This window comes from Felis catus, chromosome B4 (assembly GCF_018350175.1).
Source record: "Felis catus isolate Fca126 chromosome B4, F.catus_Fca126_mat1.0, whole genome shotgun sequence".
Classification (NCBI taxonomy): domain Eukaryota; kingdom Metazoa; phylum Chordata; class Mammalia; order Carnivora; family Felidae; genus Felis; species Felis catus.
The window spans coordinates 37,678,774-37,695,461 of NC_058374.1; the positions used below are offsets into that span (position 1 = coordinate 37,678,774).

Here is a 16,688-nt window from a genome sequence, read left to right on the forward strand (position 1 = left end):
ATAGACTCACTGCTAAAGTGACTGCTACAGATTTTTCAGGCATATTAAGGCAAATAAATGATTGAGGATAATCACTGAATGAATTTAAATACTAGGGAGACAGTTTAAAGTACTAGGTAAGTATACCTTGAAAGATCAAAAGGAAAGTAAGAGAAAAAAGCTTTTAGGAGTTTGTGTTTATTCTGAGGATCAATCAAGGCTTTGCTGCTCTGTTAGTAATATAAAAGCAAAACAATTATACTTTAATTTACATATTTAATGATTATTTCAGCGTTACTTGGTTTACTTAGAATTCATTATTTCTGTTGTAATGTGGATTTTCAGATTTAAATAGTAAAAATTTGATTTTTAAATCAGATTTTATTGTGACTCATTATAATTGTGTGTGACAAATCACACTTTTCTCTACATCCCTTTGCAATGTGATATTATTGTTCTTCCCATCAAGATATGTAGTCCATTTCACCACCTTCTCGAATCTGGACTGGCCTTATGATCTGCCTTGGCCAACAGAATATGACAGAAGTGATCTTGTACATTTTGGATCCTAGGACTTAGGCCTAGGCTTCCATTCTCACACTCCCGGAATGTTAAGACCATGTTATGAAGAAACACAGTCTATCCTATCCAGGATGAGAAGTCATGTGGAGAACTGAGGCTTCCCAGCCAACATGCAGCACCAACTGCCAGATATGTGATGAGGCCATAGTGGATCCTCCAACTCCAGTTAAGCTGTCAGACGCCTGTAGCTGCAGAAGTGATCCCAGGGGAACCATGAAAACACCGGATTGCCAACCCACAGAATTGCAGTAATAGTTTTCATTTTTAGCCACTAAGTTTTTTTAGCCATTAAGTTTTGGGGTAGTTTGTTACATAACAAAGGCTAACTGAAACAAATGTTTGTGTATGGGTTTGAGGCTGGTGGGTGTAGTAACTGGGCATTAACTTTTACGGATACTATAAACAAATGATGGGATATCATATATGCCACACCTTAGTAGAGTCTTAAAATTTGTTATATGTAAATGTAGATGAGGCAATGAAACACAAAGTAAATTTATTGGGTGAATCCACCCACTCATTCAACAGATACTTATTTAACAGATGTTTATTGCATACCTTCTATACACCAAGCACCATTCTAGGAATTGGGGCTACAGTGGTCAATACAACAGACTTGCACCTACCTTCATATAGTTTACAGCCTGAGGAAGAACGGCAATGAAGAAATTCCAAAAAGTTTGATAAGGAAGTACAGGTTGCCGTTGGGTAAATGACGCTAGAGAGTTAAGGAAAGCTTTCCAGAGGAAGTCATATTTAAACTGATATATGAAAGATGAGTAGGTCAGAAAGGAGATATATGAAACCATGGGGTGGGGTCAGGAGAGTACAAACGTGTTCCAGACAGAGGAAACATTATCTGTGGAGGCTCAGATGAGAGAAGGCACAGTGCATTAAAGCCACCACAAAGCTTGGGAGTAAGGTGGCAAATAAGAAAGGAGTTTGGAATCGTCGAGTTTGGAGATGAGGGGACAAGGTGTATTCTGGATTTTAGACAAAGCAATCTGACAACTGAATGGAATGGGATTTGAGAGAGGGGTAAGAACTGAGCTATCATAGTTCAGGTGAGAGAGAACTTAAATTAAGATAGTGATACGTGAGGATGAAGATACATGGGTGGGTTTAAGATTTTTAGGTGAATCTCTAGACAGACTTGACACCCAATAGTACATAGTAAGGGAGGAGTTAAGGATTAGCTCTAGATTTCTGGCTCAGGCAACTGAGTAGGTGAAGTCATTCACGGAAACAGGAAACACTGAAAAAACAGTAGGTACTTGAATTGACGACGTGGGGTTGTCTCGCAGGTAGCTAGATGTATTGGTTTCGAAATCAAGAGAAAAACCTTGTCTGAAAATACAGTTTTGGGAGTTATCAACCACAGTTGGTAATTCAGGTCCTGGGGTAGCCGAGATTGCACAGGGAGTATGAAAAAAAGCCCTGGAAAGGAAGTCTTCCTTACAATAAATATTTAATACTCGAACTACCTTTTCAGTTTCTTCTTTAGTTCTTTCTACGTTATTTTTCACAATTTGGAGTAAGTGGAGATGTACACTGGCACAGAAACTTTTGACAAGCAGGATCAGGAGGTTTGCCATAGTCTTTACAGCGTATTGAGAAAAGTTTACGAAGCGTGTGGTAGTAAAGTGCTTGCTGTTGAGATGACTTGGGGTTTGTCAATTGCTGGAAAAGTAAGGTCAAGAGCGGTGTCTTCCACGAAAAGCAATTCCTAGACGGTGACTAAGGCCGGCTGGCAGGATTTGGGGGACAGAGTCGATCCGAACCTGTTGTCACGGAGATGAGGCGGCTATGGAGTGGCCAAGGGAGATTATTGGGAAGAGATACTAACAGTCAAAATACTAAAGAAAGAGCCAGATGCTGAAAAAGCTGATTATGTGGGAAAAGACAGGTACGTTAAAACAAGCCGCGATGCCAGGACAGCCAGATGGGCTCGCGGAAAACAGGTCGAGTTTGTTTCCGTGTCATTTATACACAAAGGGGAACAGAACCCTCCTCACCGGAAGCAGAACCTCTGCCCTCTGGGGCATTACACATTCCTCCGCGCCGGAAGAGTGCGCCCCTCCTGAGCCCTGACTGCTTTCTCCCCGCCAGTATCTTTCCTGAGGTGAGCTCTTGCGACCTCAGGGGTGTGCCGCTGAAAGTCGTCGGACAGCGCGGAACTTCCGCAGACCAGGAGCCACACCGGATTGCCGGCAAAGGGAGGAAGAAGAAGGGCGAAACGACGAGGCGTCGCGTTGCTGCGGAGGGATTCTGTTTCTGTGGTGGCGGAGGGATTTGACAGTACATTAACTTCCGGAAAAGTCCTGACCCAGAGAGGAAAAACCCCGAAGGAAACAATAACAAACGAGAAGAGGAAGCGACTGTGGGGTTCCTGTGTTGAGCGGTTCTTGCCCGAGAAGATGAGCTTCGGCCCCTGTCAGGAGACGTGAGAGAGTTCGGTGGGCTTCAGTGATCCTTTCTCCACCTGTTCCCCCACGGGGACCCCCCCCCCCGGTATTGCCATGGCAGGCGTGGGGCCGGGGGGCTACGCGGCGGAGTTCGTGCCCCCACCGGAGTGCCCAGTCTTTGAGCCCAGCTGGGAGGAGTTCACAGACCCGCTCAGCTTTATCGGCCGCATCCGGCCTCTGGCGGAGAAAACCGGCATCTGCAAAATCCGACCGCCCAAGGTACCGGAGTCCGAGGAGAAAGGGAAGGGAGAGTGCTTTAGCTTTACTTTTTCAGTCCTTCTGTCCTTTCATACTTACTGTCCCTCATTTCTCAACAGCTAGAAGCTAAGTTTGTAGATGTTCTTGCCTTGGTTTCTTTTGCAGTCTTAACGTAGGAAGGTCTGAGCCTGCGAGTGGTGTCCCAGGGGCCTTTCCGCCTAGAACTTGGGAACTGGTACTTTTCTTGTTTGACTGTAGGCAGGGGTAACAAAAGACTTCAGGCCTTTCGTTGGCCAGGACGGTTTTTGAAGTTTATGACATGGCATGTCTTATCCTCATGTACTGTACTCTCTTCTTATGGTGCTATAGTAAAAATTGCCCTTGAATTGGTTATTTCTTTAACCAAGTCCTATTAATGCTTAACTTATTAAATATTTGGAGGCCTCATCTCAAGGCTAAGGTTTCTTAAACGGTAATCTGAGATGTAGTTGTCCCCTAGGATGATATTACCAAACAAGAGCCCTAGACTCTGTTGCCGCACTGAAAAAGTCTTCCCAGGGGAGGAGAAGGAGCAGCATTTATTACAGAATTTTGAGGTTTAAGAGGAATTGGTCAGTAATAGATGTGGAAGAAAACGTTGGATCTTGTGACATAGGAACCAAGGTTCAAAGATTTATCAATTGCAGTTACTGCAAATAACTGTTTGCCTATAGTTTTTTTTATAATTCTCAATCTTTAAGGAAAGCAGGTACTCCCCTTTGGGGGGAATTAGTGCCCCAAGAGGTTGAGTGATTTGCTCAAGGTCAAAAGCTTTTTTTTCTTTACCCATAAGACCAACGTTTTCCAAATGATGTTCTTGGTCCACCTGCGCCAGGCTCAACCAGATGCTTGTTAAAATGCACATCTCTAGGCCTCATTCCCAGACTAGAATCAGTTTCTGGATGTGGAAGTTCTAGAATGTGTTTTTCTAGCAAGTCCTCTAGCAACTTAATGCACATTTAAATTTGAACTGTTGCCTTCGGTGCTTCTTAAAGGGACACTTTATGTTGGGTCTACTAGTTATAAGAATAAAAGATGAAGTACTTTTATGCGTGTTGCATTTGAAAAGTGTTCTCACCACAGACTACCACAGTAGTGTGTGCACCATAGAGAATAAAGAGTTTAAGATGGGGGGGGGGGGGGAGGAGGAGGAGGAGGGATTTAGATAATAAACCTACAGATTATTTCACTTAATATTCTTTGAAGCCCTAGGAGGTAAATAACGTCTTGTTTTATAGGTGAGACAGGTCTGAATAAGTTACATAACTTATTAAATATATGATCTTGGGCGTGTGGCAAAATAGATTTTGAACCTAGATCAGTCTGATTCTGAAACCCAGACATGCTACTAAACCTGTTTATGCTTAATGAATTTGATTAAGGTTTATAGACTATCAATCACAAGCAAAGGATTAAAAGCTATTGCTATGATCAATGATGGGCATTACCATCCTCCAAAAACTTCATTTAACTGTTTACCTGTCAAAATTACCTAATACTAGCAAAACTTTAAGCACTGAAATTTTTCTCAAACAACCATATTTTCATCTACTTTGTTGCCATTTATGAATTAGAAATTGTATTCAGGGTTCCTTTAGGTAAAAAAAAAAAAATACATGTTTTTTATTACTAAAAAAAAAAGAAATAATATATCATCTCTTTGTATGTCGTATTATTACTAAAAATAAAATCTTGTTTGCAAGCAGAATTTAATTTCTATATTGGTGGATTTCTTTAGTTTCCAAGGTAAGAAAAAAATACTTGACTACTTCTCATATTTTTAAGTAGATTTACTCTTATTTAGGCCAAATCAAAGTATTTTTTCTACAACCCTGCTCAAATTGTGCTATCTCATTTCAGTTACACCACAACTCCAATCAGGAATTGTGCTTGTTCTGTGGATTTGCTTACTTTTTTTTTTTTTTTTTAATATTTGGGTGCGGAGAAACCAGGCTTTGAACAAAACATTTATGTAACATAACATAGACTGTAAAGTGCTGTGTCACATTACACATGAATAAAAAAAAGATATCCAATTATATAAGTACTTTAAAAATGATTTTTTAATCTTTTACCCTTTTTAGTTTCTTTCAAATTCTGTTTTCTTTTTAATTTGGTAAATTTAGATGTTTATTAGACACTGTGTTGTGATACGTGAGCTCACTGCATTCCACTTGAGTAATTGGGGAAAGCATAATATTGGGTTATAGAGTGGGATTGTTGAAATTTGAGGAGGGTTTATAGATAAAGTAATTTTAAAATCAGAATATGATAGATAAGTGATTGGAGGTAAGTAATATTAAAATTATATCACCTAAAGAATGTTACTCTTTCTGTTTCTACAGTGAAAAAGACTTAAAGTTGACCTGCTGTCATCATGATTTGTGGCTACTCATCCTTTAAATTAAGGGAATAAATAATAGATTCTTTCTTTATATATCAGTATGTTTAAAAAAAAAAATCTTTCTCTTTAGGATTGGCAACCTCCATTCGCATGTGAAGTAAAAAGCTTTCGTTTCACTCCCAGAGTCCAGCGCCTGAATGAACTTGAGGTGGGTGTTGTGTCACCATTTCTGCCTCCTGATTCATTGTTTATGTCAGGGCTCCAGTAGAGAACTTTGAGAAGCTTATGTACCAGGGCTCAGAATTAATGTTAATTGAGATTGAATGGAAGGAAGTTTCTGATAAAAACACATCATAAAAAGTAGTTGTTATAGTTTTTCCACTTAAATGGGATTATGGGAAGCTATTTTTTTTTTTTATTATTACAGGAAACTGTGTTTTTCATAGTGGAAATATCCAGTACTTACCTGCAGAGACCTGGAATTCTCAAGTTCTGTTTCCTTTGGCACTTACTATTCTATGAAAATTTTATGTTAATGTTGGAAGATTCTGTTTCTTGAGGTCTTTGGAAAGTAGGTTTTAAAATTTTATCAAAGGTTTTCAAAGGTTATATTTGGCTTTAACAGAACTTTTCCAGGACTCTTAATCTGATTTATTAAGATTTCCCTTTAAATATTATTTGTCTCTTTTATGTTTTCTAAATTGAAGTCTATTTAAATATTATTGTTTTTCCTGTCTGCTGGATTATCAGAAGATACTTCGGTGTGGTAGAAAACTGTTTCAGAGTACAAAAGAGAATTCTTAGCTGAGGTTTAATATGTCATAGTAAGGTGTTTTTTTTCCCCTTGATGTTTCTGAAACATTTATTTTCTGAGATTTTAATCCTTTTTTTCCCTTTAAGTTTCTTGTAATTAGATACTTGATGAAGGATCTTAATATCAGTGGGGTAGAAATTTAGTGTACCTGAGGTATATATAGTTTATACAGATGAAATGATAGAATGCTTAGAATAATCCGATTTACTACATTTTCTGCTTAGCTTAGTTAAGCCAACTCTTAGAAAGAAATTTCTTTGGTTGATAAAATATGAGAGCATTTCTCATAATTAGAGTGACTTTTTTGCCTTAGTGAATAAAGTTTATTAGTAGTATTTTCTCTCTTTATTATTGTCTTATTCTACAGGGTTGGACTAAGCGATACGAATTTCTTTAGAGAGATGAGTACCTCTGTTAAGTAAAGCTCATTTATTTTCAACCATAACTTAATTCTTATTTCTGGTTTCTGTTTTTTAATAATCTTAGGCAATGACCAGAGTGAGACTGGACTTCTTGGATCAGTTAGCAAAATTTTGGGAGCTCCAAGGATCTACCTTGAAGATTCCAGTGGTGGAGAGAAAAATCCTGGATCTGTATGCTTTGAGCAAGGTGAGGCTTGTACTTGGTTTAGAAATTGGAGCAGAGCCTAGTGAATCTGTGAAATTAGAAATTTCCAATAAACTTTATGGAAAACATTGTTTCCTATGTGGGATTTGTTTGACAATGAAATGCAAGCATGAATAAATGTAAATGACAGATTCTGAAGTTACCTTTAAAATTATTTCATAATTTGTTATGAGATTTAACATATTTAATGATTCATACTAGTAGACTCTGATAAACATTATACAAAAGAAATGATGCCAATCTATTAATAGTATCTTGTGTTGAGGGTACGATGTCTTATGTTGAGCTTGCCATTTTTATTCTACTTCTGAATTGAAAATTTGTTAGATTCATTTGCTCACCATTCTTGAGTGTGGTACATATCAGTTGTATTAATACCTATAAGTAGTGTTAACTGAAGCCAGCATTATCCGAATGAATAAGAGCTTGAAAACTGAAGAGTGAAGAGTTTAGACTGATTTTTACCTAAACTTATGTTAATTTTGTAACATTATATTTCCTAATGTGAAAAGAACTAACTGACCTGCAAGAGCATTTGAATTACCTTGAAAACCTGTTTTGTTAATTTAATAAAATGTATGATTGTTCTGACTTGTGAGTAAAGACAGCTTGATTATCTGAGGAATTTTGCAAAACATCTATTTTTGAGTGGTCTTTCATGTCTTTGATGTACTGTGTTGAAATAAAAAGTTATTCAAGTTACAGAGTTAATTTTGGAGATTTCACTATCAAGGAAAAATGAGACAAACATACTTAAATTATTTTTTGTGGGCATCTGGGTGGCTCAGTCAGTTAAGTGTCTGACTCTTGATTTCAGCTCAGGTCACGATCTCAAGGTTCATGAGATGCAGCCCTGGGTCAGGCTCTGCACTGACAGCAGCATGGAGCCTGCTTGGGATTCTTTCTCTCTGTGTTCTTCCCCTGCTTATGCTCACTCTTTTCTCTCACAATAAATAAACATCAAAAAAAAAAAATATTTTTTGTAACACATTTTTTTTAAGGCAACAAATTTATGATTTTTTGAGAGAGAGAGAGAGAGAGAGAGAGCGCCCATGCACACACTTGAGGGAGGGGCGGAGGGAGAGGGAGAAGGGGAGAGTGAGAGAAAGAGAATCTTAAGTGGGTTCCACTCTTATTGCAGAGCCTGACACAGGTCTTGATCCCAGGACCTCAGGATCACTACCTGAGCCTAAATCAGGAGTTGGACATTCAACCAACTGAGCCACCCAAGCACCGCGTAATGCATTTTAAATTTAGTGTCAGGTTAGAATGCTCTAAAAATTCTGGGATGTGTAGTCTTATGCTAAAATATGGTTATAGGCTTCTTTCATCTGATAAAGTTTAGTACTGATATCAATAATTGAACACCATCCTGAGAATTATCTAGTATAGTTGTGTGAAAATTGATGATACCAAAGAGCAAAGTATATGTGAATATGAGGGATGAGTTTGTGTCTTGTAGGGAACCATTAGGATAAAAATTTAGTTTTAAGGGTGCGCCTGGGTGGCTCAGTCAGTTAAGCATCTGACTTCGGCTCAGGTCATGATCTCATGGTTTGTGAGTTCAAGCCCCGTGTCAGGCTCTGTGCTGACAGCTCGGAGCCTGGAACTTGCTTTGGATTCTGTGTCTTCCTTTCTCTCTACCTCTCCTGCTCCTGCTCTGTCTCTCTCACTCTCTCTCGAAAATAAACAAAAGTCTTTATTAAAAAATTTTAAGAATTTTTTTCTTTTTTACATTTTTATTCAGTGAAAGCTTAATTATTAAGTTTTGCTATGTGATGCTGTTTAAAGTTCTGAATATGTTTGGTTCAATTTAGATAGTTTATTTTTTTTTAATTTTTTTTTTTAACGTTTATTTATTTTTGAGACAGAGACAGAGCATGAACACGGGAGGGGCAGAGAGAGAGGGAGACACAGAATCTGAAGCAGGCTCCAGGCTCTGAGCTGTCAGCACAGAGCCTGACGCGGGGCTCGAACTCACGGACCGTGCCGTGAGATCATGACCTGAGCTGAAGTCGGACGCTTAACCGACCAAGCCACCCAGGCGCCCCTTTAGATAGTTTAAAGAAATTTTCAAAAATTAATCATTAATAACAATAGGGTTGTGATAATTTTTGGCTAAAACTCCATGTACCTTGGTTTTATGGAATTTGCTAGAATAAGTATTTTATATAAGCAGATAATGTATCAAATTGAAGTTGTTCCTGTTTCAGTAATTTTCCAATTAAAAGGTAAATACCTAAAATAAATAAACATTAAAAAAAAAGTAGATAAAAAAAAAAACACTTGGAGGATACTTGGGTGTCTCAGTTGGTTAAGTGTCTGACTCTTGATTTCAGCTCAGGTCATGATCTCATGGTTCGTGGGTTTGAGCTCTGCATTGGGCTCCCATGCTGACAGCAAGGAGCCTCCTTGGGATTCTCGCTGTCTCTCTCTGTCTCTCTCTCTGTCTCTCTCTCCTGTCTCTCTCTCTCCTGTCTCCTTCCTTTCCTTTCTCCCTCTCTCTTTCTCCCTCCTCCCCCGCCCCCCCCCCTGCCGCTTGTGCATGCAAGTGTGCTCTTGCTCAAATAAGAAAAAAAATTAACATTACTCTGATGGTAAATTAGATTGCATTCTTGGTTTTACTGAATTGTAGCATTTCAAAAGTAAAAAGGGTCTTTAGAGGTAACCTGAATACCTAGTTGTTCACAGTTCTGTATTGTATTTGTCATCTTGCCAGTTTAACTCCATCTTGAGAAACCCAGTTTCTTTTTGTGCAAAGAGGAAAACTACTAGTAAAATATATCTCATTTAAATACTTAAGAGAGTATGTTGAAAATGTATTGTGATGAAAGGTTAAGTTTGATTGTCCTGTTGGAAAGGTTAAGTTGATTGTCCTTGTTTATTGGAGTCTCATCTTTTAAGTACCCATGGACATCTGTTTCCCCTAATCTTTGGGAGTGCTTATAAACCTAAGATGTAAAACTAAGAGGTAGATCTAAGTTTTGATTTGTAGTTGTTTTGTTTGCACGGTATAATACTTTGTTTCCGGTATAATACTTTGTTTCCTAAATGTCACCTAAATGGTGAGCTTGCTGCTTCTCACTACATGAACTTTTTTTCTTTACGTTGGGGGAAACTTAGAGTGCAATGCACAAATCTTAAATGGACAGTTGGATCAATCTTTTTTTCTTTTTTTTTGGATCAATCTTTATATATGTATACACTCATGTAACCACCACCCAGATCAGGATGTAGAACATTTACAGGCTCTAGCAGGCTCCTTCGTCTCCCTTGTGGTCAGTACTTCTCCCCAGAGGTAATCACTCTTCTGACCTCTGTCATTGGGTGAATATTTCATTACCATGACATTTTACTTTGTAGCAAGGAGCTCAGGGTGAAAACTTCAGAAAATATGTGAGAGTTTATATATATGAGAGTTCTGATACGTTTAGGTTGTTGGGTATGCCCTTTACTTAAAAAGAGAAAAGATTATAATTGGCTGACAGCTGGTGAGCATCTCTGGAATTTGTGTTATTACAGACATGATTTTGAAACACTTTAATTCCCACTACTTTTTAATGGGAAGCAAATTTTCAGTCTCACTCATTAAATTGTCAATTTGATGGTTTCCTGTGTTGATTAAATCATTTGTCTTCCTGGCTATTTTTTATTATAAAAAGTATTGCTTGGAATGTCTATAATTTAAAGGAGTTTGACATTAACAATTACTGTTTATAATCAGTGCAGCAAGGAACATTCATTCTAGCCCTTAAAATTTTTTTGTCAATGTAATACTTTTTAAAATATAAGGCTTAAAATGAAAACCAACATTCTTCCTTCTCCACCTCTCCACTCCCATTCCCACTCCTCAGAGCTAATCGTGTTCAATTCTTTTAGCCATTTATTTTTATATTTATTTTTTTAACGTTTATTCATTTTTGAGAGACAGTGTGAGTGGAGAGGGGCAAAGAAAGAGGGAGACACAGAATCCGAAGCAGGATCCAGGCTCTGAGCTGTCAGCACAGAGCCCGATGTGGGGCTTGAACTCACAGACCACGAGATTATGATCTGAGCTGAAGTCGAACGCTTAACTGACTGAGCCACCCCTAGCCATTTCTGATTTTGATTTTTGTATTTCAAGTAATATACTCATGCTAGTTCATTTTGCAGTTTTAAATATTATACACTGTATTTCTACCATTAAAGATGGAGAAAGGGTGTAGGAAACCTAAATCCTTACATAATTCCCCTCTTCCATTCTAGTGTAGTTAGATCAGTTTTTTATTAATCAAACATTTTTACTCTAACTGTAAATACAAATATTATTTGTACCTGAGCCTTATAGTGTGCCATGATTGTTTCCTTATACCAATTTTTATTTTCCTTGGGGTTAATAATCCTCCTTGTTTTCATTTTGTAATATTTCTTTGTAACCATCAAAAATTTGTTTTCAGATTTTCCAGCAGCAGTTTAAATCTCTCTGTATGCTTCACCTGTCAGGTAATCTATCAGTTTCACTTTGTTCTTGGAGCCAGTCCTCTGGAGTTCTATTTTCTGCTTCAATTCAGACTGCTTGTTTTTTAAGGTTAGCTGTCAGCTTGGAACTTCCTTTCACTGTTATCATTCTGGGAATTCCCTTTGCCTCTCTCCTTGTTTCAAATCTTCCTATTACTTGGTTCACTCCTATTTTGATGAAGCATTTCTTCTGTTAGTTTCATGAACAAGAAGGTAAATGGAATGTAAATTTTTTGCCTGTCTAAAAATGGTCTACTCTTACGCTTTAGTAGTAGTTTGGTGGGGTTTAAAAGTCTAGATTGTAAATTGTTTTCCTTTAGCGTTTTGAAACTTTATTCCATGATCTTTCAGCTTCCAGTGTTGCTTTTGAGAAGAATGATGCTGTATTAGTTCTTGTTCCTTCCTATGTGGCTTTCTTTTTCTTGAAGACATAGAATGTAATCTTTATTCCCAGTGCCTTGAGATTTCACAGTGGTATATGCATTAGTATGTGTTTATCTTCATTATATACATACGTGTTTGTTTCCTTTAAAGTTTTGCTTTTAACCACCTTTTTAAACACTTAACAGATGGACATCCATTCCTTGATTTTTGGTCTTTGTTCATCTATCATTCTTAACAGTGAAAGTCCAGAACCTTTCACACTAATTGTAAAGTCCCACTAAACATTCAATAATGAACAAAGCTGTTTACATTTACCTTTTATTTTTGTCTAAGTCTTTATTAAGTTTATTGTAAGTAGGATCATCATAAGGGAATTTGTGAATCATTCCAGTCAATGATTCTAAAACTTTCATCCTTTTGCTGTCTTTCTCAGTGGCATAACTGTGGAGGAGACATTGCCAAGCAAAAGCAACACTTTGGTAGCACTCCATCTCAGAGCTGATTTTTAACTCCATGTAATGTGCCATATTGTCTTCCTTCATTTATACCTACACTATTGCCTTCTTCATAGCCTTTCTGAAACCCTCCTCCAGGAAACCTCTTCTGAAGAGAGAATGTCCACTTTCTCATTTAATACCTGTTTTTTTAATTTTAGTTTTTTTAAGTTTATTTACTTTGAGGGAGAGAAAGTGTGCGCCAGTGTTGGGGGGCGCGGCGGGGGGTGGGGGAGTCGTAAGCAGGCCCTGCACTGTCAGTGTGGAGCTCCCTCCCCTCAGGGCTTGAACCCACAGACAGTGAGATCATGACCTGAGCCGAAATCAAGAGTCCGACACTCAACTAACTGAGCCACCCAGGTGCCCCTCCTCATTTAATATTTTTTATTGCGCTTGATAACTTTTCTAATCTGAACTCGTGTCTTTGAGTTTTTGTAACTTTTCTTGTGTTTTTTGTATTTGATAATTTCTTCCACTTTTCTCTCTTTTTGAACTTTTATTAGTTGGATGTGAGACTAATAACCTGATGCTAGATTATTAGACTATTAGACTGATCCTATACTTGGCTTACATATTTCTCTTAGGGTAGAGTCCCTTCTTTTCAAACTCTCTGAAAGTAAATCTCTAGTTTTCTGCTAGGGTTAGAGAGCAGTAGTTGCCCGGCTGTGCTGACTGGGGGAGGTCTAATTGCTTTTATACAGGTTTTCAGCCAGTCCTGTTCTCTGTTTTACTGCCATCTCTGATTTTAAAGGTACTGCTGCTTCCATTTCTTAAGCCTTTCCAGGTTCTGTATTGGAAAGCTTCTCCTTGACTTTCTTCTGTTGAAGGTACTTGGTTGGTTTTTGGTTCTGCCTGCTAGGTTTTCACTTCTACATCTGCTTTTTTCTTGGTCCTTTGCCTTTTTGTTCCTTTACTGTCTTTTTAATGGATGCTTGAGAGAGAGCTTTTAAGTAGAACACTACTACTTCATGTCTGTTAAAATTCTCTTGCTAACCAGACTTAGTTTTACACTGGACTGAAATTTTGGCCTTGATTAACATGACTCTGGTTAAATTTTGATTAAGGGCTTGTCTCCACTTTGTTCAGTTTAAGTGCATGGCATCTTTTGTAGGGCATGGCTCATAAGTGATATTTTTCTAGTGATAGTGGTGTGATATATTTCATGGCAAAATGTTTGGAGTAAATGGTTTATATTTTGAAATTATACATGATAATTCTTGAATCTGTCAGCTGAAGAAAACCAAGTGTAAAGTTTTGTGTGTTTTGATAGTATCGGGCCTTGTTAGATTGTTAGAGTGTTGTACGCATGATGCCAAAGTCATAGTTTTGATTTCTTTGTGAGATAGTTTCATCTTATTTCTTGGCTATACTCTGACTGTGCTGGCTGTTATTTTCACAGCTGCATGCCGGTAATCATCTTAAAACTGGGTGGGAAAGCATGACTGGATCCATGAAGATGTATCATTACTAATGGAAATTGAGCTTGAAGTGCTTTGAATATAGAGTATTGTGTAATGTAATGGTGATAATTGTATAATAAAGATTACTAAGAGAGCTGCTGTTTCCTTTCTAACTTCTCCCCACTTGCTTCAGCCACAGTGGCTTCCTTATTGCTCCTCAAACACTTGAGGCATGATTCTAACACGGGGCCCTTCCTCTTACTATTCCCTGTGTATCTGTTTGGGTAACTGCCTCACCTTGAAGGAGTCTTTCCTCACATTTCACCTTTATAATGAAGTTTTTTGTGACTGCTTAATACTTCAGTTAACCTTCACTCTGCTACATGTGAGGCCTTTTAACTGGTTTTTAAAATTTCTTCCACAGGATTTATTACTTTCAAATTTACATATTATGTGTATTGCCTGTTTTTCACCCTAAAATGTAAGCACCACGAAGGTAAAGATCTTTGTTTTATTCACAGATGTGTCTCAAGCACCTAGAACAGTAGCTGACAGTATAGAAGCACTGGAAAATATGAATGAAAGGCATTCTACTTCATCTGCTTACTTCCAGACAGCCCTCTAAAACACCTTCATTGTGTCTTCCTCTACACTACAAAATTGGAAAAATAAACTTTCTTCTCTTTATAATTTTCCCCTGGTTAGCCTCAGAGGGGGCTTCTCTGAGGGTGTGATAAAAACAGCTAAAGAATTAGAGATGTGTTCAGCTCTTGTGCATGTGAACTTATGTGTTTTCTACCAAGCTTTCACATACTTCTGTAGAGGGAAATTTTGCTTTGGTATAAGTTCATCTTTGTCTATAATAGCGTTGTAGAGCACAAGCGCTGAAAACATTTGCTTATTTATAGCACGCATACTTCCTGCCCACACACGTAGATATTATAATACTGCTCACATTGATACAGTGCTTATTTTGTCCTGGCTTTTCATGTTTTATTTAGTTTGTCTTCACAACTGCCTCATAATAAAGTGTGGGTGCTGTTAAATTATTAATATTTTAATAATAGTGAATACTCCAAGACACATTATATAAGTTGCCCAAGGTCATACAATTATTAAGTAGTAGAGCTGGGATTTGAACTTTGGAAATCTGGCTCCAGAGTCCATGTTCTTAGCCTTTTACAAAAAGTTGTGGTAAAATCTGTGTAACATAAAAGTTACCATTTTTTAAGTGTACAGTGGCATTAAGTACATTCACAATATACAACCATCACTGTTCTTCGTTTCCAGAACTTCCACTCTTCCTTCAGACCTCTATTCTACTTCCCCTCTCTATAAATTTGCTTATTCTAGGTGTTTCATATAAGTGGAATCATAAAATATTCATTTTTTTGTGTTTGGCTTATTTTACTTAGCATAATGTTTTCAGGGTTCATCATGTCATGTGTGTTAATTTTACTCCTTTTTAAGACTGAATAATATTCCATTGTATGTATATCACATTTGGTTTATTCACCTTCTGATGGACCTTTGGATTGTTTCCACCTTTTGACTATTGTGAATAATGTTGCTGTGAACATTGGTTTGCAGGTATCTGTTTAAATCCCTGTTTTCAGTTCTTTTGGGTGCAATTGTTGGATCATATGGTAATTCTATGTTTAACTTGTTTCTTAACTTTTTTTTTTTTTTTTTTTTTTAAAGTAAGCTCTGTGGTCAATGTGGGGCTCAAACTCATGGCCCTGAGATCAAGAGTCTCCTGCTCCACCGACTGAGCCAGCCAGGCACCCCTCTCTTAACTTTTATTTTGATACAGAGAAATACAGTAGTATATACTCAAAGAGGAAAATTTTTTTTTTGAGTTAAATGATTATGTCACAGTCCTTTTTATTCTGTTGTTAGTCAACTGAAGACTGTCTGAGACATACAGTATCAACTTCTGGAAGACAGGGAACCTTGATACATGTGTATTCTATATAGTGTCTTTTTGAAAAAATGTTTATTCATTTTTGAGAGAGAGAGTGTGAAGAGGGGAGGGGCACAGAGAGAGAGGTTGGACAACGGTCTGAAGTGGGCTCTGTGCTGACAGCAGCGAGCCTGATGTGGGGCTCCAACTCACGAGCCACAAGATCATGACCTGAGCTGAAGTTGGATGCTCAACTGACTGAGCCACCCCAGTGCCCCTATTTGGTGCCTCATTTGATGGGAGCATTCAGCCACATTGGCCAGTTTATCTCATCTTTTCCTACATTAATACATTCTATGGTATGTTCTTTAGTAAGTCTGCTACTGTAATCTGATTTTTCTCCATCATTCCTTCATAAACTTCCATGTAAAACTTCTCCTTTTGAAAAAGTATAGCCTTTTCCAAAATATCCTCTGAATCCATTGTTTGCTTGACATTTTTCTTTTGTTTCCTCTTTCTTTCTTTCCTCTCTTTTGGGGTAGGAGGGACAGAGGGAGAAGGAGAATCCCAAACAGGCTCCATGTCCCACGTGGGGCTTGATCTCATGACCTTGAGATCATGATCTGAGCCAAAATCAAGAGTTGGATGCTCAACTGACTAAGCCATTCAGGTGCCCCTGTTTGCGTGACATTTTTGTTAAATTCTGTAAGGTATTTAGTACATTTTCTAATTCACGATTTATGTTCATTTTGTGTCCTATATAACTTAATTTATAACTTAATTTATCCTTTTTTTCCTTAACATTTATTTATTTTTGAGAGACACAGAGTATGAGCAGGGGAGAGGCAGAGAGAGAGGGAGACACAGAATCTGCAGCAGGCTCCAGGCTCCAAGCTGTCAACACAGAGCCCGACGCGGGGCTCAAACTCACAGACCGCAAGATCATGACCTGAGCCAAAGTC

At 37.9% G+C, this 16,688-nt stretch overlaps 1 protein-coding gene across 3 annotated transcripts in view; it reads left to right on the plus strand.

The window, feature by feature from the left end:
• The first annotated feature begins 2,618 nt into the window (after positions 1-2,618).
• The window catches only part of KDM5A (lysine demethylase 5A), a 97,502-nt gene continuing 83,432 nt past the window's right edge, over positions 2,619-16,688 (plus strand). For all 3 annotated transcript variants that reach the window (XM_006933402.5, XM_045061230.1, XR_002743743.2), the window contains exons 1-3: positions 2,619-3,245; positions 5,738-5,815; positions 6,908-7,030. In XM_006933402.5, coding sequence (XP_006933464.2) covers positions 3,081-3,245; positions 5,738-5,815; positions 6,908-7,030 — 366 coding nt within the window. In that variant the 5' untranslated portion in view covers positions 2,619-3,080. The remainder of the gene's footprint in view (positions 3,246-5,737; positions 5,816-6,907; positions 7,031-16,688) is intronic.